Source organism: Heterocephalus glaber, unplaced genomic scaffold, assembly GCF_053883595.1.
Source record: "Heterocephalus glaber isolate CG9 unplaced genomic scaffold, H.glaber_assembly_v1.0 deba00001465, whole genome shotgun sequence".
NCBI classification, from domain to species: Eukaryota; Metazoa; Chordata; class Mammalia; order Rodentia; family Bathyergidae; genus Heterocephalus; species Heterocephalus glaber.
Genome location: NW_028258312.1, coordinates 1,553,432 through 1,579,289, shown reverse-complemented (window position 1 = coordinate 1,579,289; position 25,858 = coordinate 1,553,432). Strand labels below are relative to the sequence as shown.

General features: G+C 43.4%; 1 protein-coding gene across 25 annotated transcripts in view; it reads right to left on the bottom strand.

The window, feature by feature from the left end:
• Positions 1-25,858, bottom strand: part of Sil1 (SIL1 nucleotide exchange factor) — a 301,994-nt gene that overhangs the window by 168,256 nt on the left and 107,880 nt on the right. For all 25 annotated transcript variants that reach the window (XM_021255897.2, XM_021255896.1, XM_087180674.1 and 22 more), the window contains one exon: positions 18,379-18,517. In XM_021255897.2, coding sequence (XP_021111556.1) covers positions 18,379-18,517 — 139 coding nt within the window. The remainder of the gene's footprint in view (positions 1-18,378; positions 18,518-25,858) is intronic.

The following is a 25,858-nucleotide window of genomic DNA, read 5'->3' as shown; positions in this document are numbered from 1 at the left end:
CCACCAGCAGGCCAAAAATAATCCATTTAAAAAACAAACATGTAAGAGCCAAGTTCTCAACTATCTAGGCATCTGACTGCCAGCAGGCTCTTACCTCCACTGTAAAATACAAGAATCCTAAGATCCAACACTCCTGTCACTCCCCCTATTCCACACAACACCCAAGTCAGAGGGAAAAACAATGAAACTTCAGGACAAGAGCTTCTTAAAGGAAAAACCCTATTATATTAATCTTTGGGCTCCAGCCCTGGAATTTTCCACACCCTGTTAAGTGTTCAGTAAACCCTAAAGGCACAAGGAAGAAATTGTGACGAACTGAGAAGGCACAGCTACCACCAGTGCAACGACATCACCCCACCTGAACCCTTCTCCACCCTACTCTAGGACTGGTTGCTTTTATCCCTATATCTGGGCTTCTCACAGGCCCACCAGGAGCTCTTAGAATAGATAAATGATGACTTTTTGCACCACAGCTTTCATCTCTTGCCTTCTTCCTTTCTGTTCTCTCACTTCTTAAAAGGTGATCTTGCCTTTCAGCTAGTACAATGCGCAGCACTGAACCAGCGTGCCAGTCAGTCTGCAGAGAATCATTGAGAGAATGAATTTGAATAATAAAAGCCAGAACAAGGCTATACCTTGAGAAAAGCTTGGTATAGTACCTTCAATTTAGAACCTCATTTCACTGGCTAATGCAGTTGCTGGAGACATTAGCCTAATTTTTGACAGGAGAGTCCACAACACAACAGTACTAAACATGGGCACAGAGGACCCTGCTCGACTCAGACAGAGTGCAGAGAATGAAATTAGCAGCACTGCATTTCTGGTTCAGAGGAAAGCAAATCCTCACTCCCCTCCCCTCATCACCAACCATGTTTAGAATGAAAAACATAACGTGTAGGGAAGATAGCACAAGCAGGAAGTTCAAGGGAAGCCAGGACCAGAAGATCCTCCAATAAGCACTTGTCGACTGAGAAAGATAATTTCAAAGGACCTTCAATAAATGTATTCCAAGAACAGATTCTGTCATTGCCAACCCCTATGTGCTATAGCCTGTAAAGGTCAGAAATAAGAGGAGAGGAAAGCCCTCAAAGACCAGTACTTCTACTACACAGACCCTCTGCTGACCCCACTATACACAAGCATTTCCTACAAGAGCTTTTCAGTAGCTGGACTGAAGAGAAGCTACATCTGGTCCAGTCCAAATTTGTCCTAAGTCTTTCCCTATGTGCCAGTCCCATTGTGCCAGGACCAATGCAGTTCAGACCTTTAGCTGTGGGGCTCTATGAAGAGGGAGGTAGCAATACCCCTAGGGAGAGACTCTGCAGGGGTCTCATGGCTTCCCCTCCTCCCTGCTCCACTGTATCAACAGTGGCCCAGCCAGGTCTCCCTAGCTAGCCAGGCTGAGTAAGACACTCCTTTCTATTGTTCTAACAGGTTGGTGGGCCAGTATCTTGCTTTCTCAGTTCCTTCAGGCTTCTCCCTGCCTTTCATTCCCCAAAGATTCATTCTGCCCTCTAGTCTCTTATCTGGGGTTCTTAGGTAGTGATGGGTGAGAAGAAATCAAAGTATAACCAAGTATTTATAGCCAAAGATTTTCTAGAACCTACTGTTGCTTTTCCTTTCTCTTCCCTACCAGAAGGTAAAAGAGAGGCCAATGTCACCAGTAACTCACTTCAACATCATCATGCTGTAAGGCCTCAATGACCTGACATGTCAACTCTGTATGACAGGAACAAGAACAATAATATATTCAGGCCCTGTAAGAGGATCTGTTCAACCTTTTATTTGAACAGATTCTCCATGAGGCTGTGGTGCTTAAGGCCAAAGCTTTCTGTTATGTCCTTACTGTACGTAACACAGTAATAGCCACATGGCAAGTACTCAAACACCTGAGCTCTTCCCATGAGTCTCCCCATTAAGTTTCTAGGATGTGTGAGACTGTCCAGCTACTAGAGGCCAACCCTTGAGGAGAAGAAAATATTGCTTGGGTTGGGGAGACACTCCAGACTCCACCCAAGTAATATACGCAATGAGGGGAGAAATGCAGGGATAGGAAAGCAGGACCTGTTCTTCATACACACAGCCTGCTGCCAAAATTTACCGGATGGCAGGAATCTTAGATCTGTGGGTGAGGATTGAGTCATGTTATGGATCTTCTTTTACTAAGGCAGCATGTGGAAAAACTCCTCCATCTCAGGAGGGGAAGGTAAGAGAGGAGGGCGTGATATGCAAGGAAAGTGGTCTGCAATTGGAAGGACAGATTTCATTCTAATGCTAGATCAAGCTCTTCAAATGATAGGGATCAATTATAGAAGAAACCGCACGGAGGTCAGGGTGCTAGACTGTGGCTTTGTATAGTCAAAATACCACTGTCATGAAACTATCATCACAGTGTTGATAATTTCCCCATAAGAAGCAAATCTTCCCATAACCATAAATCAATCCCTCACTGCAATTTTAGAAATCCACCCCTCCCCCACAAAAAATTCTTCTATTACCAGAAACTAAATGCTTGGCACTAGAAGCATAATTAGGGGAGATTCTGAATGATGCCCTGAGGCAGGCCATACAGGAACAGGATAGACAGGAGTTATATACACTTAGGAAGCTCATTTAGGGAATGGGCTGTGCATAATGTATGCAGGCCCTGAAGTACAGACACTCCCTCCCAGCAGCCTGCTCAGAGGCAGGCTGAGAGCTGCGACACTGGCAGATGGCTGCCCCCCATGGCAATCGTGCATGCTCCAATGGCCACCTCCTCCTGTCCACCCTTGAGCACCAGCAGACATTACCCCCAAAGAATAGTGCTTTTCCCTGGGGAAAGTAAACATTTCCATCAGAAGGCAGAAGCAAGCACAAGGCAATTTTTCTCTGTGCAGAGAAAAGGAGCTGCAAACATAAAGTTGCTTATTCAAAAGAGACAGATGATCTCTGCAAGCTGAGTGGTGCCAAACCGTCTGTAAAGGGTTTGCACATCCATCAGCACAAGTGTGGGGGGGGGGGCATGGAAGGCCCACTTAGGACTCAGGAATCTGGCCTCAGATCAGGAGAAGCCAGTCTTATCCTCACTGGGGCTCTAGCTTAAGCAATGGATGCGGCAAAAGGGTTGATTTCCAGCAGATGCTCTCTCCTCTACCCAGGTACTTCCAATCCTCCCAATGCATACTGAAGGTCTCCACTTCAAAACTCTGTATTCACAAGCTTTCAGGGATGGTTCACTGTTCAATCTTTAGCCAGACACTTCTCCCTCCTACCATCCCCCACCTTTTTTGTCACGTGTAACTAAAAGAGAAATGACAGTTCACTGGTCTTATGCCTAAAATAACCTATAAAGAAATATGGTTTATGAACTCCCCTGTAATACAATATATAATTCAGAGCCCAGCCATTTGTCACAGTATTGAGTAATCCATATGCATCCCCAGGGTCTGACAATAAAATTTGTAAATCAATAGCAAAAAAGCAGTATAACTTAGCTACCGAGTTAAAATACAAAGAACATTTTTTTAACATTGATTTTTTTTTTTTTAACTCAGAGAATGTGGGCTTCTGAGGATAAATACTTGCAAGGGACTTATGTGCTAGAATGGAAGACTTTATACTTTCCAGACCCCGACAGCTGACTTCAATGCAAAAATAAAAACATTCTCCCAATGATAATAATGGCTTTCTTCTATAAACCCTGCCATTAGCATGACAGGGATGGCCACATCAGTCATAAGAAAAGCACACGTACCTTTTGCGTTCAAGAAAAGCAAGCAAAACATCTGCTTTGTTCAAGAGCATGCCACTTAAAACAGGAAAGAAAATAATAAATTATTGAAATACTGGGTATGAACTTATTTTTCTTCTGGATGATCAAACAGTGAGCGTAGGGGTAGGCATTGCAATCTGAAAACATATTGCCATAGTGATTGGTGCTTAGACTAAGGGATAAAACAGGCAGGATTTCATTTATATTCCAAGGAACAGAGACAAGTGCCCTGATCACCCAGACCTGCAGAGTTCTAATGTCAAATGAGTAGCCTTCTCCCCAGTTGCTGTATGGCACTGCCACAGGATCAGACCTGGGGAGTGTGCCTGCATTGTTATCTGACCAATTATCTGCCTGTAAGACCCAGATGAGACTTAGCACAAGTAACACCATCTTGTTACAGGCCCTCCATCTTGTCCCTGTGGGTTTCGGGTTCACTAAAGGACACAGAGTTCCCAGAATGTACTTGTTTATCTGTTAAGACACAATGGAATGTACCATTGTTTCTGTGTAAAGAACATCCTGTTAGCTAAGTAAAGAACATCTGCAAACTCCCCTAACTGTCCCCCTAACCGCAAAAATTCCGCTTCTGTAGTTCTGCTTGCTAAGCTCCCCTGCAGCCCCTATAAAACCTTCCAACCCCCTGATCTTAGGGCCTCTCTAAGCTTGTTTGCTTGGAGGGTGCTGTCTGGCCAGACTAATAAAGGTCTGGTTTTTTTATCTCAATCTGTCCAGTGTGTTTCCTCCCGGGTGATCCTCACGGCAATCAGCTCCTCAGAGCATTTGGTAAGGCCCTCAGTCTTACACACCTAGAGCAGAACTCTCCTCAGGACACAGCACGTATGCAGGTGCTAAAGAGGCAGGCATTGGTATCCCTTGGTAAAATCCCTCACTGGGCCATGAAGGGTAAGACCAAGTCAGGTGCTACCTGCTATGCTAGGGGCATGGCAACACCCTGGTCAGTTATATCTTTTCCTAATAGATCACCTGCACACCCACTTATTTTAACTTTTTATTCTGAAATAATTTTTAGGCTTATAGAAAATTTGCAAAAAAAAAAGCACAAACTTCACATATGCCCTTCACCTAGATTCCCCCTGATATTACCATCTTACATAAGTACAGAATAATTATCAAAACTAAGAATTTAACATTGATTAAACAGTAGCAACTAAAGTGTATACTTTATTCAGATTTTACCAATTTTTCTCTCTTCCAGAATCTAATCTAAAATACCACATTGTATTTGGTCACCATGTCTCCTCCGACCTGTAACAGTCCTCAGTCTTCATCTTTCTTAACCTGGGCACACTTGAAAAGTACTGGTCAGTTATTCTGCAGATAGTACCTCAATTCTGGCTTTTGTGATCTCCACTCATTTTTAAGACAACAGAAAGAAAAGTAACTAACACTGAGATGTAACTATGCACCTGACACTATAGAAAACACTTCATGTTCACCTTACTTACTAATTAAAATAACCTTCTGAAGTAAGTTTACTACTATCCATATTTTATAGTTGAGCATTTTTCATTAAACCTTAGTGGAATTAAGTAACTTGCCCAAGGCTGACAAGCCAACATGTGAACCCAGGTAGACTGACTCTACACACCACACTGTCTGCTACATTCAAGGCACTGTAACATAAACCAAATATCAAAATACAACCTGGGCTCTGCCCTCTGGTTATTTCCTATCTGAAAGACCTAACACATTGAAGAAAAAGCATTCTTGACTTTGTCTTTTTTCCAAAGGAGTCAAACTTATTTCCTTCAATTTCTAAGTTCTACCTATACAACCACAAGATTTCTTGCTCTTAACAAGAACCACATTCTTGGACTAAGGACAAAGAAGAGGTCACTATTCTCCTGAGACTACAATCTGCAATGGTACTAGGCAGAGGGAAAATATACCAACATAAAAGTGTGCTTAACTTGAGAGAACTCTTCCAAGGCTTTTATAAGTATATGGATGCACAGAAGTCACAGAATTTAGAAAAAAAAAAAGGAAAAAGAAAAATATATCCACTAACATTGCTTCTTTTCCGTGTCATGCTCAGAAATATCTAATGATGGACAACACAAACTGTTATCTCCTCTTTAGCATGAGGCTCTTTGAGAAAGCTGAGACACAAACCATTCATGTAACACAGGGGTATGAATCAAGGGACCTGGCTAGGGAAGACAGGCTGGGGAGAACTCCAGCTGCACTCCAGGGTTTGTTTTAAATGCTGTGACTTTTGATCACTCAGTTCCACAGACTTGATTTTTCCCAAATCCCCTCTCTGGCAATGCTAATGTGTTTTTCTTCTCATTCTGAATGATCAGTAAAATACGTGGCTGGAAGGACTACTTGGAAGTCATTTCTTTGATGCTAGCAGAATTGAGAAAATATTCCCTCAGTTACACACCCCCATCTCTCCATCCCGGCCACCTCCCACTCAGCTGCAAGTAGAGGACATCACAACATGGGAAGAAAGGGGGCAGAGAAGGCAGAGTGTGAGGGAAGGAAAAAGGAAGAAAGGCCGAGAATGGGGAAAACCACAGAGAGAAAAAAAGAGAATACAGTATTTTGTTCAAACAGCCACCATTAAACCAAGACCCTTTGATATGCACAGGGTGAAATGAAGCTGACAAATAGGTGAAAAAGTCTCAGCCCTCCTTTAACTTGTCTTGTGCCTCTTCTCTTCACCCCCCTCCCCAAACACTAGCATTAAGGATGCCAAAGGGTATCCTCCAACCCTAGGGACGCCTATAAATCAAACACCCCATCTGCCAGCTTCATAAAGAAAGAGCTCTTCCTCTTTGAGATCTACCATACTATACCCAACTGCAAAGTATCCCCCAGCTAGTTCTTGTAATAAAACACTGGAAGTTACAATGTCCTTAGGGAACCATTCCGCCAGCCTCTCCATTTGCAACCTAACCTAGTGAGATTGAAATATGGCTATCTTCAAGCCACACTGTACACAGGGCCACTTACTCCACAGTGTTTAGGGCCTTCTGGATCTATCCTGATGATCTAGTCTAGGAAACTAAGATGGAGCATCTTAAACTGCATCTGCTTGAATAATTTATTAATTTATTTATTATTAATAATAACAGCTTCCAAACTTCACATTATTTTGTTCCCACACAGATTTCAGAGTATCACTCTCTGATTATCACCTGCAGTTTCTATCTTCAAAAGGATAGGAAATCCTAGAAAAAGCAATGTAATCTGAACCCCCTTCACTGATGGATCATGGCCTCCAAAAGAGACCAAGATAAAATGTGCCTATTCCCATAAGGGATCTCTTGGAGACTTTCTTGAATAATAAACACAAAGCACCTAGAACAAGAGAATTTTTTTAAATGTTAGTTTTCTTTTCTATCCATCCAACTGCTAGACCAGATTCCTGGGTCTTGGTCCCTCTCACTTGTTTTTGACCATAAGCTACTAGACAACCTCTCCTACTCTGTGTAAAAGCCTGACTTGGCAAAACCAAGAAATGATGAAAAAATATTAACAAAATGATATTTATGCAACATTTAGATGGCTGCAGAGGTAGGGTGTAAGGGTAGCTTTTTTTCTTTATCTTCCTCCCCTCTAAGCAAAACGAACTTTACAAATACACCATATTACTATTCCATAAAAACTCACCTCTGCCCAAATAAACTAATTATGGACACAGGTAATCAAATCTGAAAACTTTTTAATCCAAAGAAATGGTTCTTTTCTTCCAAATAACTGCATTATACAAACCATAAACAGACTGTTCTGGGAATTTTTAAAAATTAAAATAAAATTCAATTTTTGTTTTCCCAAATCAACATATTATGGGAAATAGGGCAAGAACAACAACCTGTGAGTTTATGAACAATAACAAAACAAATCCTCAACATGAACAGAAATATAATCAGCCCAACTAGAGCACAAGCAACAAAAGGCTTACAAAGCCCCTTTATACTAGGCTGTGCTTCATTTGGGTCTTTTCAGGTATAACATATCAGTGGTTAGTAAGACACCACCTTCACACTGGCCTTGGGCATTATCTGAGGCCTCCGAGTCCCCGGGATGTTCCCTGTTTTCAGAAGAGAGAAAGCTGCAGGAGGTTAGTGCTTCTGTATAGTACAGCTTTCCAGCTTGCCAGGAACCCATTCTTCTTCCTCACAAAGCCCCACAGGCCAGAGAAACAAAAGCCTCCTCACCAACCCCATAGACAATCCAACAGTCCCTAGACTGATCTGCCCATGATTTCCTGGACTCCAGCTATCCCACTGCATACATAGCCACTATCCAGGGCTCAGATTGCTTAAGAAAGTCACCAAACCCCCAGGTCCTGGTCAACCACAAAGTCAGGTTGTCAGATGTCAAGTAGGCCCTTCCTGATACTCAGTGATGCAGGAGTTCTGACTTCACAGCTGTCCAAGCACCTTCCACAATGTTTCTTCTTGACCCTTCATTTCTTAAGCACTCATCTGAGCCTTTCTTTTTCAAGAGCAGAAGCCCACCCTTAGTTTGATCCAGTAAACTGTAAACATGTAAAGGAAGCTTCTTCAATTTCCCTCTATATCTTTCCTATCTCTCCATGTTTCTAATTTCTAAGTTCATCTCACTCATGAGGCCAAGATTTTTCCATTTGCCACTAAAATAACTTTGCCCCATTAATGATCTCCTCTCTGAGATTTTAAATCTCATTGCCAACACTGATTCCTTTCCCTTCCTTTCCTTTCTGCCTTCCAACTCTCTCCTCTCTCTCTCTCGTTTTTTGATGTGACTATCTCTGAAACCACCCTTTTAGCTCTCTTCTTCCATTTACTCTCAAACTCCTCAAACCCAAGTTTATATCCCAAGAATCATTTCCTCATCTCCTAGCACAGCTGCTGTCTGGACTCAATGACAAACCAATAGGTTATACTTATTTTTCACAGCTTTCAATCTACGACCTTGTCAGTTCTCCTCCTCATCTCCTGTCACATGCCCATCACAAACATCCCATTGTTCTCTTACACATACTGGCCTTTCCAGCAAGCAGGTATACTCTTACTTTCACGTGCTATTCATGTCATCCCCCTCCACTCTTGCTTCCTACCTTGTCTTCTTCTCTACCTAGTCAAATACTCCCTCTCTTGAAGTTACAAAACAAAATTACTATCTCCAGTACTCTCACAAAACTAATAATGCAATAGGTCTAGCAAAGGGTCCCTCATTCCAGCCTCAAGCCACTCCTTGAGAGTTACTCTAAACCCTGGTTAGTCCTAATCTTGGAGATAGCCTGACCTATCTTAGCCAGCAACACAAGTGAGGCCTTTATTAGAGAAAGGGGAAGTCAGAGCTATACAAGTTCTCTGAACAAAAGTAAAATCCTTGGCGTTAAGTCTGAGACTTGTGTTGACAGCTGGCTTACAATCATCCCTACTTAGTCTAAGTTTTTCACCTCAGCCATTTTGGGAGCTGACCTTTGAAAGCTGACGCTGTGCCACTCTGTTAAGTGCTCTTAATTAAACCTTGGAGAGAACAGGTGGATGCTAGCAGAGGAAGGGGAGGATAAGGACCATGGGGTGAACATTAAGCATACAAATACTTGTTAGAAAGAGGATGGCCAACAGCTGCTCTCCATCACCACCCAAATCCACAGATTGCAAACTGGACCTTGGCCTGCTGCATCCAGGTAATGAAGGCCAAAGCCCTGGCAGGATGCTCTGGTGCCAGCACCGGGCTCAGCCAGCTTCCTGCAAAGTGGCCTCAGCCTTGGCAGTAGCTCCCAGGAGGTCACAGGCTTTCCTTCCCAGGCCTCCACCTGCTTCCCCAGAGGGCTGTGGGATTTGGCTGCTGAGGTATACCATCAACCATCCTGGGAGACTAGTGAAAAAGCCTCACTAGGTGAGAAATGTTATCTTTCTGACATGAAGAGATCTAAGCTGTCCTTAAGGAGCCTCCTGGAGCCTTCATGTATTCTAACTCATCATCCTTTTTTCTGTCAGTATAGAGTACTATAATTCACCAGCCTCAAGAAACCTGGCATTTCATCCACCTCCAAGTGGGTCCTCCTAACAAACTTGTATTACCAAGGATCAAAGGAAATGTTCAGAGTGGGAATGCTTAACAAAGCCTGAGGAGCTGGCAGTAATAGGAGAAGTACATACTGTGATTGAAAAATACAGCGAATGTTTAAATTTTTAAAATTTATTACAGTAAAGGACATTGTCATTAATCCCCATCCAAATACTCTCTCTTGCTTTGAACACACTTATCCCATCTTCTTGGCACTTTCTGAAGCAGTTCTGGAAGTCTTCTTCTATGAGTGTTTTTAGTTACACTGTCACAGCTGCCTCAATGTCCTCAATAGATTCAAAATATTTTCCTTTCACTGTCATTTTGACTTTGGGTAAGAATCAGAAGTTGCACAGTGCCAGATCCAGTGAATAAGGTGATTAGGACATACTGTAGTGTTTTTACAAGCCTGCATTTCCATTGGATGGAACTCAGCAGCGGCATTTACTGTATTTTTGATCATACTGTGTAAAGACCCTCACAGAGGACTACTTCAAAAAGTGTCAAGTAGGGCCGGGGATTTAGCTCAGTGGTTCCGCCACCTGCCTTGCAAGCGCAAGGACCAGAGTTCAATCCCTGGTCCCTAAAAAAACCAAAAACAAAAAGTGGCAAGAACATTCAGGCATGGTGGCACATACATTTAATCCCAGCACTCAGGTGACTGAGGCAGGAGGATCACTTCAAGTTCAAGGCTAGCCTGTGCCACGAAGTGAGTTCAAGGTCAACCAGAACTTACATAGCGAGACCCTGTCTCAAGAAACGAAACAAACAAACAACAAAAAATGGCAAGAACAATGGGATAAGAGTATTCTAAGTGAGGGGGACTATTTTGAGGAAATTAGTGGCAACATGTCTTTTTTTTTGGTACCAGGAATTGAACTCGGGGCCTTGCACTTGTCAGGCAGGTGCTGTGCCACTGAGCTACATCCCTGGGTCCCCCGGCAATGTCTTTTAAGGTAATACTTTTTTTTACATTTACCGTCTACAATGGTGCCTCAATTTATAAACTTAATTTGTTTTATGATTTGGGGGAAGATGCTGTATTTGTTTTATGTTTGTGTGTGGAAGACAGCATTTAGTCATGCTCATCACCTGCTATGGAATTTGGGAACAGAAACAAAATTTTGCCCAACACTTTTGTGAACCGAATTGTTTGCCAACAGAAGCATTCATGAACAGAGATATTACTGTATTTTGACTGCACCATGTATAGGTAGAAGAACAAATGCAGTTCTCGGGGAATCTCCAGAAGACTTGAAAAGCTTTAAACTAGAAAAGAAAAGCATTGTGCAGGAGAAAGCACCAAAGATAAGCTCTGTTGAACACCTCATCCTGAAAAGTTACTACAGCTAACGACTTATGTCCAAAAATGGAGGTAGACCACCACAAAAAACTACAGTTTTCTCTACCCAGCCCTGCCCCATCTTTCTAGCACCATGCTTGAGCCATAGTGCAAGACCATCTGACAGTCACTCTTGAACCCCATTCTTAGGCCTTTACCTCCTGATGGCATCCAAGGAGTACCACTGTCACACTTTGATGAGCTACAAGGGCTTAGGTATGAACTTTCCTCAAATATCAATTCTGCTACCAGTGCTGCTCACAGACCTCTGGCAGGATGTGTGTGTCCAAGTGTGAAGAATGTCACAGAAAATGTCATACATGTGTAACCTGTAAGGTGATCCCTCCAGGCTAGTGGGGGATAGTCACTCGCCTCCCAACCACAGAGCTGCGAACTGGCAGAAAGTCCTGTGAGCTTTGCCACCTCCTCTAACCTCAGGTGCAACTTGTGATATGCAGTAAAGCCTGGGTTCACAAATGCTTCTGTTTGTAAACAATTCGGTTCACAAACAAAAGAATTTGGCAAAATTTTACTTCCATTCGCAAATTCCACATCAACTGACAAACACAACCACAGCCATCCTTCCCACACAAACGCAGCCATCTTCCCCAAAATTGTAAAATGAATTAAGTTTGTAAACCAAGGTACCACTGTACTAAAAAATATCTGGTCATTAGGTGGGTGTGGTGGTACATGCCTGTAATTCCAGCTCTTTGGAAGGCTGAGGCAGGACTGCAAGTTCAAGCCTAGCCTGAACAATTTTGGTGAGACCCTATCTCAAAAAAATAAATAAATAAAAATGGCTGGAGGTATGGTTCAGTGCAAAGGCCCTGGATTCAATCCCCAGTATGGGGCTGGTGTTTGTTCTTGATTCCTGCACAGTGCTTCTAAAACCATGGAATTTCCTGAGTGATAGGAATGTCTTATTACTCACAACAAGCACCTCTCAACCATACCTGAGTTTACGTTAATTAGGTGACTCTTGGTGGGGCATCCAGATAACTTCAGGATGTGGGCTGGTCACCAGAAGAAGAATTCATGATCAGAGGGTTAGAACTTTCAGCGCTAACTTCTACCTCCAGGGAAGGAAAGGGGCTAGAGATTGAGTTCAATTACCCATGGTCAATGCTTTAACGAATTATGCCTACAGAATGAAACTGCCATTAGGCCTCTAAACAACAGGTTTCTTGAACTCTTCTTGACCTCAAGGCTTCATGAATAAATCAGGAGGATGGCACACCAAGAAAGGGCATAAAAGCTCTGCCTTCTGTCCCTATACCCTGTGCATCTCTTCCCCTTGAGTTTCATCCTTTTCCCCTGAGTTTCATCCTTTATACTAAATGGGTGAACACAAGTTAAGTGTTGTCCTGAGTTCCATGAGACAGACTAGCAAATTATAAAACTTAGGAAGGGGGCTGGGGATTTAGCTCAGTGGCACCGCACCTGCCGCACAAGGTCCTGAGTTCGATCCCCAGTACCAAAAAGAAAAAAACTTAAGGAGGGGGTTGTAGGAATCCTCAATTAATACATAAATTGAAGAGTCAGAAGTTCTGGTGGCCTGGGATTTGTGACTGGTATCTGCAATGGAGGCAGTCATTGACATTTAACAAGTCCTTTAACTTGTGGAATCAAGCACTAATTCTTAGTAGATAGTGTCAGAATTGAATTGATTTTTCTGGACACCCAGTTGGTATCAGGAGGTTGAAGAACCACACAGTTTCTTCAAAGTTGCAAAGGACCAAAAGCCCCAAAGAGACAGCCCTGCGGTCATGCAGAACAGTTAGGTGCTCCTTCAGACAGATGTCCAGGGCCAGCACAAAATCAGGCTCCTCTCTTAAATACTTGAAACCAGAGTAGTTGGTCTACTATAAATGAGGTTTTTAAAATTCAATTCCCTCTTATTGCTTGTGCAGATCTGAAATGATCTGACCAGATGGCTGGTGCTCTATAATTCTTGGATTGCTCTCATCAGTTGCTGATGATTTGGATTTTTTTCCTCCACCCCGCTCCCCCATGTACGTGTTCCTGCACAGGCTTCCTGCATGCTCCCATCCAGTGGGCTCTTTGTGCTAATGCCAATATTTCAGACACTTTCACAGCCGCCTGGAAGTCAGATCAGGTCAATAAGGAGCTCCATGTTTGAGCCTGGTTACACTTCCCTGAGCCTGCATGGGGCCAACAGACAGCACTAGTGAATGGGCAGGACAAGGGGCTTTTGCCCAGGCTGCTTCCTCTCCTCCACTTCTCCTTCAAGTCCCCCAGAAAACAGAGGTAGTAAAAATATATATATACATATTTTTTTTTTTTTTGGTACCAAGGATCGAACTCGGGTCCTTGTGCTTTCAAGGCAGGTGGCAGAACCACTAAGCCAAATCCCGGGCCCAGCAAAGGTATATTTTTTTAAACTGCAATTCCAGTCATTTATTAAATATGTCCTGTATGCTGGGCCCTGTGCAAAAAGTTATACATATAAATCTTATTCCATTTTCACACCATCTCTGTGAAGTAGATATTTTCATTCCTATTTTCAGATGAGGAAACAAAGGTTCAGAAATTCTACACAACTTCAAGAAGGCCACACAACTCAAAAAGAGACCTGCAGATAGGGTGGAGGTTCGACATCATAAAATTTGACTAACTGCCCCCACTGAGATCACAGGATTAAAGAGAGAAGGCTCTGGCCTTGCCACACCAACCAAAAGCATGTTGATGGTCTTTTTTCTCTGTACCCTCTGTGAGACTATAAGCTATAGAGGGTAAGAGTCATGTCCTTTTTGCTCCCCCAGAAGACAGTATTGCACTGTGATGAGGAGCTAGAGCTCACTGCCAGAAAAAGCTGGGTTTGAATTCTGACTCCATCACTTACTGATTGTTCAGCTAAATCATTTCTTCACTCTGAGACTCAGTTTTGCCTGTAAAACATGAGGATAGTTATAGCATCTGCCCTCAAAGAAAGCCTGGCAGAGTCAATGCTCAGTAAATGTGAGCTATTATCTATATCTCTGGCTACAAATGCAATGTCTGGCACAAAGTAGGATCTCAGAAAATGCTCTGGGAGCAGAAGCCTTGCTGAATCTGGCTGTGCCCAGAATCCTGTAATAACAAGTGCACAGGCACAAAGTCCTGGTGTGTTCAGGGTCCTATGCCCCAAGACAGATTTCTGAGTTTCCTGCCCAGAACTACTAGGACCTGCCAGCAAACAGCTTTCCTCTGCTTGCTTGTGAACAGCTGAGGCTGAATCCATACTCAAATGCTTGCTGTGACTCTGTAAGGTGAGGCAGATCCCAAAATAAACCAGAAGAAAGAGAGACAGGAAAATCACTTCCAGGAACAAGCAACTCCCAGTGAGGATGCTGACAGTAATAACAGAGGCAGGCAGACTTTAGGAGAGTAACCTGGAGCTGCTCCAGGGCTGTGTGGCTGGGGCTCTCTAACCACCTGGCTCAGCAGGAAGGCCCACAAAGTCACAGGCTGCTCCCATGGTGTGTCAGGCTGCACCAGGAAGTCTGGAAATCTGCCTTCCAATGAGCCCAATCAAAACTAAACAACCTACATATCCTAGTATCCCTCCCTTGGAGGGCTAAGAAAAACAAAGCTGCAGTCCCTCTTTCTGAGACCTGAAGAGACAAAAGGTACCACACTGGGAGACCAAGACTGGGGTCAGCAACTGTCAATGTAAACTGGCCATTTTCTTAAAAACTTCCAAAGAGATTCCACCATCTTCCTGTGCCACACTCTGAATCTCAAGCAAGAAATACTCTGCTAACCCTTCTGTTCATGCTTAATTTTGCTCATTCAAAACTTCTACTGAAAAGGAGAGGGAGAACATTTTGTGACCATGGAAGTCTTTCCTTCACATCCTAAGTTCCCTTTGCTAGGTAAGGCCACAGGGACAGGAAGGCCACATGTTCCTACACCCATACTAGTACCAAATGAGTGGAGAATTTACCACTGAAACCAAAACAGCTATATTTTGAGTGATGCCTTCATAGCAGGATTTGGGTAGAGGGCTCTGCATCTCCCATCTCATCCATACATTAACCTGTGCAGCAGACCACATCACCAATGGAGAAACCAAAGAGCAGAAGGATTCAGTGACTTGCCCAAGATTCCCTAAGTAGTAGCACTTGGCATTCAATCGGGGAGCTGAGGCAGGAGGATTGAGAGTTGAGCTAGCTTGAGCTACATAGCAAATACGAGGTTACCCAGGACTGTATCATGGGACCCTATCTCAAAAAGATTAAAAAAAAAAAAGAAAAAGGAGGAGGGGATGGAGGGAAAGAGAGAGGGAGGAATTCCCTAAGTATAAAAGCTAGGACTTGAAGCCAGGATGAGCTGAGTCTAAAGTCTGCTTTTTGGGTCGGGGATTTAGCTCAATGGTTCCGCCGCCTGCCTCACAAGCACCAAGACCCGAGTTCGATTCCCCAGTACCAATAAATAAATAAAGCCTGCTTTTTACTACTAAATAAATTATTCTACTGTGGGGAGAGAGGAACACTGCTCCACTACTGCTGTGAGTGTAGACTGTTGCAACCACTGTGGAAATCAGTATGGCGATACCTCAAAGAACTAGGACTAGAAGTCCCATTTGACCCAGCTATTCCCCTGCTGGGAATCTTCCCCAAAGAATTAAAAGAATCATATCACAGTGATATATGTGCACCCATGTTCACAGCAGCACAGTTTGTAATAGCTAAAACTTGGAAACAGCCCAAATGCCCATCAACTGGAGACTGCATAAAGAAAATGTAGGTTTTTTATAAAATGGAGTACTCAGCCATAAAAACAAGAAATTAGAGACATTTATAGCTAAATGGATGCACATTGAGGCGATACTCTTAAGTGAAATAAATAGGACACACGTGTAAATACCGAATAGTTTCTCTAGTGTGAGAAACTGAAAATGTAAATAAGGACTAAAAGTCATCTCCCATGTTTGTTTGTTTGGTACTGGGGATCGAACTCAGCTCCTTGCACTTGCGAGCCAGGCGGCGGAACCACTGAGCTAAATCCCTGGCCCTAAAAGTTATAATAGATAATGTGAAATAGGAAGAAATGGGGCAAAGGGGAAGGAGAAGTAGAAGGGGTAGGGGAAAGGAAAGAAGGGAATGGAATTAATATGAAAAAAAGGAAACAAAGTCTTTGTAAATAGGGAGGGATGGAGAGGTTGCAGGGAGGGCAGGGGAAGGGGGAAAAATAAGAACCAAGAGAGATTATGTAAAGGTGAAAAAAAAAATCTATCTCCCCACTGTCCTGCCCATTTCAAGAAGCTCCCAGGACTGGCTACTTTCCTTTTAGACTTTAGGTTGCTGTGTTAGAAGCTCCTAGGCAGCATTCAGAATGCAGTAAATTAAGTATTATACTCTGGTTAGAGGCTATTATTAGATATCCACACAGACCACTAAAAGATCAACATCTACACAGAACACCTCAATCCTGTACTGGGATCTAAGAATGGCCTCCACTGGTTTGACTCCATTGTATGGAACCTAGATCACCCTGTAGCAGACACTGAAGCCAAACAAGTGTAACCACCTAAGCTCCCTTACCAGTCTAACCTTGTGAGTAAGGTATAGGTAAAAATGCTATCTCATGGATGAGGCAGACATGACTAGAACCAGAGTTGTTTTTCCTCCTGTAGGCCCTCTCTGAGCTTAACTGCAACACAGAAGCCTTTGGGGCAGTAGAGTTTACAAGGATCTCTTAAGAAACTCTAAGGTGGAAAGTAATGTCAATGGGGTACCAAGTTCAATGTAAAAACTATGCTCCACTCCAGTTGTCCGGAAGGCTCTCAGAGACCGTAGCCCAACCCTGTCACACAGGCTCTGGCACTTCCTCAAGCATACACACAAGACTCTTTAGCCAAGATCAACAGCCCCACTACTAAGAGGGCATGGCAAAGGCCCTGGGTCAAAACCATCATCTTTATTCTGTCTGCAGTGTGGACCACGGCCTTAAAAAAGAGTTACTGACCCAGGCACAGAACAAACAGTGAGAAGTAGGGGCCACAGGACATAAGCCTCCATCTGCTTCCACTCTCTACCCCTGAGAGATCCTCTAGTTCTGGTCCTCAAAGAACAGAAGAGCTCGGTTCTCAAGAGGACCCGGGGAAGGGCAGCCAGAGGTTGGCTCTGCCAGACCCAGTATCTGTTCCTAAACTTTCCCCTGCCCAATCCAATTAGTTCCCACTTGGCTTCTTTGGTGCTTTACCATTCTTCTGTGACAGCAACTACCCGTATGTAAGCCCAGCAGGAGCAACATTGCTACCAGAAAGCTGGCTGGCACAGCAAATACTATCTCTGCCAGCACAGCAGCAATGGGGGCAGTGAGGACATGGTGACGAATATCAGCAAGGAGCTGATGAAACTACACTGTGGCAGCTGCCCAGGCTTGCCATCCACCTTCCCACTGTGCAGAATGCAAACAGCCTTCTCCTGAAAATAGTCCCAAGTGTCAGAGCAGGCTCCAGCCAAGGACAGCTGAAATGGGAAGAAGAAATGGGAGAACAGATCCAGGCTTCAAAGTCAATGACATAGGACTGAAATGACATAGGTCATGTTACCTAAACTCCAAGTCCCAATGCTATCACTGAAGCATAAAGTTAATAATAACTGCTATTGTTGTGAAGACTGAACGAGATTATGCACATGAAGCGCCTAGCACTGTACCTGAATCTGATCTCCATAATGGCTATTTTCAAGATTATTTTAAGCATCAGGCCCAGGGTTAAAAAGTGGTTCCTTCTCAGGATGCTCCATTTAAAATCCAGTCCCAGGGTCAGTCCCTTTTTCTTGGCACAGGTTCCTTTAACAACAGAATACTCTTGCCCTGCACCAGTGCTCGGGACTCTCTCGTGAACAATATTTCAACAGCACTGAGCCGAGCAGCGGAGCCCAAAATAGCATTTGCAGAACAAGGCACATGTCACTGCCTCTCCTGTGCTTCAGAAGTGCAAGAAAAGAAAGTTTTCAATCGCTTGCTCAGAAAACATGGCCACCCACCACCTGCCTTCCTTCCAGGGCACTAAGATGCCACAATCTCTGTTCTGCTAGAAAACGAAAGTTCCCAAGCCCTGCAGCAGCAGCAGCAGCAGCAGCAGCAGCAGCAACTACCATTATGATGTACCACACTGTTCCTTTCCGGCAAGCCAGAGAGTGGCTGCTCCTTCAAATCAGCCCTGCAGACAAAGGACATATTCAGTCTGAATTCAGAGTGGGTTTTCAAGGGACAGGGCTGGACCTGGTACCTGGCTGAAGGGCCTGCCACTCATGGGTTGGTTGAAACACCTCCAGGTCTTTGGCATCCATCTCCTCTTCCGCTTTGGTTTCCTTTTTCTCTGGCTCTTTGGTACTGCTCTTCTCTAGGTTGGTCAGTGCAAACTCATTCTGTGAAAAGAAAATACAGGCCATGACCCATTACAACAAGGCTCCAGGCAAGGAGAAAGAAAACAGCCTGAGGCAGCATATTCTTTCTCCATCCCTTCTCTCCTCTCCAGACATGTTTGGATACCTGCAATTCACTTCAGAAGGTGAGCCTCAGAACCAGCACGTGTGAGGCAATATGGTTAAATGAACACAGCGTGCTGTCATGTGTATAAAGTACTTTTGTAAATGCACAAAAAAAAATTCTGAAGAGTCCATGCCATCTCTAGGGTGTTAAAAAACATACTGAGAAGGACTGGCAAATGAGAGCCTTTTACTTTCTATTTGACATATTACTATACTCTCTAATATTTAAAGCTCATACATATTACTTTTTAAATATTTATAAAAGGAAAAACACACATGAACAGGAGAGCAAGATCTCAAATGGCATCACAGATGTATAAAAGCTGACAGCCAAGGTGCAACTGATTCCCATAAAAAGGGCCCTGGCAACTTCCCTAGACACTGGGACATTCCTAAACACAAGGAATGGTTTGCAAGTGGGAAGTTGAGAGTCCAGTTAGGCTGAGGGAAGAAGATGTCCATAATGGAAACTGTTTCCTAGAACCATTTCCTTCCTCCAAGGAGAGCGTGGAGGATTAATGAGATGGAGTCCACAGAGCAGTCTGTGCTCAGAAGACAAGAGATGTAAGATAAATACAAAGTATTATTCATTTTGCTCCTTCCTGGCCTCCCATCTTTCCTATCCCATTTTGTTTGTTTGTTTTTTGGTACCAGGGATCGAACTCAGGTCCTTGTACTTGCAAGGCAGGTGGCAGAACCACTGAGCTAAATCCCCTCCTATCCCATTTTTAAAGCTGTTCTTGCATAAAAGCAGTAAGGCCTTAGTAAACTGGAAGTAGAGGGTTCCAAAGCTCTAGGAAGTTGTATTTTGGAGAACAAGAGGGAACCCACACTAGCAATTAGAAAGGTTGTTTCAGCACTCCTGCCTTCCCTGTCCTAAACTTTTCTCCTTCTCTCAATTCCTCCCCTAAAAGGAAGTTTTTTGGTTGGGGGCAGGGCGGTTTCGGTTTTTTGTAGTTAAGTCATCCAGGATGCCCTCAAACTTATGATCCTCCTGCCTCAGCCTCCTGAGTACTGGGATTACATGCACCCACCACCATGCCTAAGAAGTATATTTCTTAGAGTCCTCTTATGAACCCATACCTGTGCTAGGTCCTTTAAGTAGAATTCATTTTGTTCTCCCAACAATTCTAACCCTGCTCAAGTAATGTTATGTGCACACATATCTTCAAGTAGTATCCCAACTCCAGATAGGGTCTCCTACCTGCCTGAGTCCCTCAAGATCTGATCGTTAATTAGCTGTCAAAGAAAAAGTTAAGGTGTTAAGGTTAAGATGTTGGTGGTGACAACTTAGCGCTCCTCCAAAAATGTTTGTATTTTAACAAGAAATAAAAGCTTATAATTTAGATGGCAGAATTTCACACCATGTTAAGGAGCAGTAAAAAAAAAAAAGGTACCCTGGGCAAAAAGAGGCCCTTAAATCAATTCACAAGTATTGAAGGCACCAACTCCACCATAGTGGTTACACAAAGGTCTAATTCTAGTTTCTTGTGACTCTGGTAAAGTTAATTTTCTAACCCTCAATTTCCACATGCATAAAGTAGAAATAATAATAATATCTAGTTCATATATTAGATAAGGTGCTAACTTGTAGGGCAATAGTCCTGGGTACCTGGTAGCCATTATTATCATTACTTACAAAGGCAGTCTTAAGTTCCAGGTCAGATAAGCCTACACTGTGACATCCAACCGTGACTATACTATACAGGCAGGTCAGGTTGGAGTGGTAGTCACCTGTGCAGCCTGCCCCCTCAAACTTCTCTTCTCTCTTCAACTTGAAGTTTGTACAAAACTGAGCTCAAAAGAAAATGAGGAACAAAAGAGCAAGTATGCTTGTAAGTCTAAAGAAAAGATAGACTGTCAGGAAGATATAGACATTAAATACTTCCAACAGCCAAATTTCTTGAGCGTAGGCACTGTGTTGGTCTCTTTCATCGCTGTATCCCCTACACCTGACTCAGGGTTTAGTTTATAACTGCTGAACATATGAATGAATAAATACCCACCACACACAGGCAGATGTGTCTTCTGGGCCTTAGAATAATACAAGCCCAAAGTATCCAAGTCTGCTGGAGGCAGCCACTAGCCTAATGTACATAACAAAGTCTACCTTGTCTGCTCTGTACCCAGAGCCTATGTTCCAGAGCCAAGCATGGCGGTCAGCTCCTGCCAGAAGCACTAGATCACACAACTAAGAGAATAAAAATTTTAAAAAAAATTTTACCTCAAAGGTATGTTAACCAACTGCCTCCAGGGGCCAGGCAAGAATGGATGTAAATGAGCGAAGTGGGCCAGGTATAAACAACAGGGAATTGTGGGACTGAAAACTGCAGTCCTCCTGCCTCGTCTAAAAAAGCAGCTGCTACTCAGCTGGTCCACAACTGCCACACAGCCATTCAACATGAAGAAAAGTAGAAATCCAGATTTTATGTGAAATGTTTTTATTTTTAGAACACTAAGAGGGCCAAACTAAACATCTAAGCTTCAAATTGCAAATTTGCTTTAGTGTACCAATAGATAACTCCTGGCAGGTGTGGTTGTAAGCAGACAACCAAATTGTCATCATCAAGAGAAGCAGAAACAGACAAGATGAATAGTGACAATGAGAAGATTGTAAGAAGTCCTTCAAAATTCAGGCATGGCTAGATTTCATTAACAATGTTAACAGTAGGTTCAAAAAGAAGGGTTAGAAAGAGACTAATCACTCTATCCAGCAAGATGACTGTCTAGATGTTTTTCTCTGCAACAGAGGGCCAAAACAAAAACAGCTATTTCACTGGCCTGTGTGAGGAACAGCACTGGAATACAGTGAAGATATGGCAGAGAGATACTGTGAAACATGGAGATACATGATGCCCTTATCAAGAAGGATCTAAAGCCAGCCATAGTGGTACATGCCTATAATCCCAGCACTCAAGAAGCTGAGGCAGGAGAATAACCACAAGTTTGAGGCCACCCTGGGATACATAATGAGTTCAAGGCCAGCTTTGTGGGAAAATAATAATAAGGAGACTCCCAGAAGTCTCCACTCATGCCATGGATACCTGAGCCATTTACTGCTGGACAAGTCTGCGGCCCTGACAGATCCTGAGCCCAGTATAGGGAGCTGTGATGTTACCACACCAGAGAAAGAGCTCAGCTCATGTTATGTTCTCCCCTACCAAGGCTCCTGTTGCACAGTCCATCTTGAGACTATACCTGGGGTCCTGTGAAGAAGCTGAGCATCTATACCCTGCTGCTCAGCCAACCTATCCCTGGAAGCAGCCAGACATCCCCCATCCACCCATATCCCCAGAAAATAGCCTGGCAACCAGCACTGAGTGGCTCAGTCTGCTGGAAGAAGTTAAGGCAGTCCTGTCTAACCTCCCAAAGCCCCAAGAAGTAACTAGGCAGCCCGTTCTCGAAAGCTCAGCCCACTGAAGCTCAAAAGAAGCAGACAGACAGCATGCCCTGAGCAGTGAGCCCCAGAAGCCAAGCAAAGTTACCCATGTAGCACTTTAACACACACAGCCACCCCATCTGGGCCCACTGATGCAGCACAGCCCAATCCCTGTGTAGCCCTGACACTTACAGGCATCCCGCTCCCCTACTGGGCATGCTACAATATACCCACCCGGCCTACTGTGATGGCCCCATGCCCATGCAGCCCTTGGAAACTGATAGGAACTATCCTTCTGCTGCCATACAGCCATGCCTTGTATGAAAATTCCCATCAGAGCACTCCCACCCTCACATGACCCACAGAAATAGGCATCCCCCATGCACAGCCAAGTTCAATGCCTCCAGAGTTACCAACAAACCCATCCCATGTAAGGAAACGTAAGTTCAACTGTACAGTCCCCATAGCCTAGAAGACAAAGACAACACCAGCAATTACACTTGAAGAAGTTACATGCACTGAAGTGCCACTTGGAACCAAAGCCAATGTAAATATCCAATGGATACTCTAGCACTTATCACCAGGAGCAAGTCTTTTACTACAAAAGTTAGCCTATAAAATTGGTAGAAACAACTAATCCTCCAGATGCACAAATATCAAACATGGGGAAACAAGAAGCATGAAAAAACAAGGTAATAAGATGCCTCCAAAAAAAACATAATAGCCCTCTAGCAACAGTTCACAGACAAAAGGAAATCAATTAATTTCCTGAAAAAAATGATTTAAAGTAAAAATGTAAGAAAACATAATGGCTACAAGTATATGCAGACAGATAATTTAACAAAATTAGGAAGACAATTCATTATATGAATGAGAAATTCATCAAAGAAATAGAGATTATAAAGAACCCCCAAATAGAAATCCTGCAGCTAAAGAATTCAATAGGCAAAGTAAGAAATACTGTACGGTACATATGAGAGGCTCAATAACACAATAGATCAAGCAGAATTTCTGAGCTTGAAGAAAGATCTGTCTGCCATGAGGTGAGCAGCTTTGCTCTACCACATGGTTCCCTGTCACGATGTTCTCCCTCACCACAGGCCCAGAAGCAACAGAGCCAAGTGACCATGGACTGAAACCTCTAAAACTGTGAGCCAAAACAAACCTTTCCTCTTTTAAGTTGTTTTTCTCAAGTATTTTGTTATAGTAACAGAAAGCTGACACAAGAAAATTAGTACCAAAAGTAGAGTTGTTGATATAAATATAACTGACCATGTGATTCAGGAACCTTTGCAACTGGTTTGCAGAAATGTGGAAAGGTTTGAAGGTGCAGGCTAGAGAAGCCTTATAATGATGTAAGCAATGCTTAATGCATGATTCTGCTATGAGCTCACACACCAGAATGCTGACCAGAATGCTGATAAGGTTTCAGATAGAAATGACTATGCTACAGTTCATGTATGTTATGTTCTGGCAAAGATCTTGCATAATTTTTGTCCATGTTCTGAGACTTTGAATGAGACTGAGTGAGTTTAAAGGTGTTGGACTAATTAACCTGATGGAGGAAATTTCAAGGCAGTACAGCAGTCAGGCTGTGTCATGGGTATTGCTGATTGCCTTTAGCCAGGTTTACAGTGAGAACTGGGAGCAAAACGCAGGCTGGTAAGACCTGAAAAACTTTTAGTTTGGCCAAAAAAGAAGCATGTGTGAAGCTGGGCCTACAGAAGGTCTGGCTGCTGGAGACATAGTGCCATTAAAAGGAAGCCAAGTAACCTGCACTGGAACAATAGGAAAGATGCCTTGAGGGCATTTCAGGAATGGGGGGAAGGGCTACAGATTTAACCATCTAAAAATGTAAACTCCTTTGAAAGATTTAGCTTTAAGAAGAGAGCCCATGGGTGCCCCGTTTGTACATGACCATCTGGGAAGTTATTTTTCCAGGATTCTTTTCACCATGCCCAGCTCTCCTGGTACACAGAGGCCACTGCAGCCGTGGTCTAAGTAGGTCCAGCCCAAGTGGGACCAGCCACTGCTCAAATTGGTACAGACCTTAGCAATGTCTACATGTTGCTGGTTCTGCAGGCATGCGTAATATAAGAGCTGTGGGTTAATGGAGGCTTCTCACCAGATTTTAAAGGAGGGAGGCCAGGCAGTACGTGGCAGGGTCAGAATCCCTATAGACTGCCCCTGACAGGGACTGCATGAGGCTATGACAGTGAAGCTAAAGCTGCAATGGAAACCTTAGGAATTTAGAGATGACAAGAACATGGAATATCTGTGGCAGGCAGTGAGCAGTGCCAGTCCAAGAGTTACCTCCAGTTACTGAAGGCCATGTGTGCTGTAGTCAGCAAGACCATAGGGGCAGGGATGCCCAAGCCCTTTAGAGCTCACATCCTGCCACCAGGTGCCCCAAATGCCAGACATGGAATTACAAGGTTCAGTGTTTGGCCTGCTGGGTTTTTGTCTTACTTTGGTCTGATTCTTCCTTGGTATTCTCATAGACCTCCCTTTTGGAATAGGAATATTTATCCTGTGTCTAGTCCACTTCTGGTTTTTATTTTTACAGGGGCTCACAGCTAAGAGCTTGCCTTCAATCTCAGAGGAGACTTTGGACTTAGATTTTTGAGCAATGCTGGAACTGTTGGAGACTCTTGAAGACAGACTAAACACATTTTGCGCTATGAGATGACACAAGCCTTTGGAAGCCATGGGTGGAATATTATATATATTGGATATGACATGTCCCCCCAAAGCTCATGTTTTGAAGTTTTGGTCCCCAATGCAATGTTTAGAAGGGTAGAATTTAGGAAGATGACTGGATCATGATTGGCTCTTACCTTATCAGTGGTTAAGCCACTGATGGATTCATAATTTGATGACATTATTGGGTGATGGCAGTAAGTTTGGGAGGGAAGTTAAAGAAGGAAGTATACTGCTGGGAGCAGGCCCTTCAATGGCATATTTTTCCCTGCCTCTCCCTTCTCTCTCTCCTTCTTGTCTACTATGAGGTGAGCTGCTCTGCACCACCATATGCTCCCCACTATGATGTTCTGCCTCACCACAAGTGCAGAAGTAACACAGCCAAGTGAATAAGAACTGAAACAATAAGCCAAAATAAACCTTTCTCCCTTTAAGTCATTTCTCTCAGGGCCGGGGATTTAGCTCAGTGGTTTCGCCGCCTGCTGTGCAAGCGCAAGGACCTGAGTTCGATCCCCAGTACCAAAAAAAAACAACAAACAAATAAGTCATTTCTCTCTGATATTTTGTCGTGGCAATGAAAAGCTGACAAATCCAGAAACTTATAGGGCACCAGTAAGCAACCAACCACTAGCAAAGGAAAAGGCATGGAAAATCTATTCAATGAAATAATTGCTGACAATTTTCCAAATCTTGGCCAGGTATGGTAATACCTGTAATCTCAGCTACTTGGGAAGCTGAGGCAGAAGGATCACAAGTTCAAGGCCAGCATGGGCAACTCCATGAGATCCTGTCTCAAAATAAAATTTAAGGGGCTGGGGATTTAGCTCAATGGTTCTGCCACCTGCCTTGCAAGCGCAAAGTCCCAAGTTCAATCCCCAGTACCCAAAAATAAATAAATAAATAAATGAAATTTAAAAATAAAGCTTAAACAAAAGGGCTGAAGATGTAGCTCAGAGGTAGATCACTTAACCTAGCATGTGTGAGGCCCTGGGCTCAAGTGTCAGTTCCACAAAAAATAAAAATATGAAATAAAAAATAAAAAATTCTAAATCTTGGGAAATATATAGCTATCCAGGTCCAGGAAGCTCAAAGAACACCTAACAGATTCAACCAAAAAAGATCCTGCCTATGGCATGTTA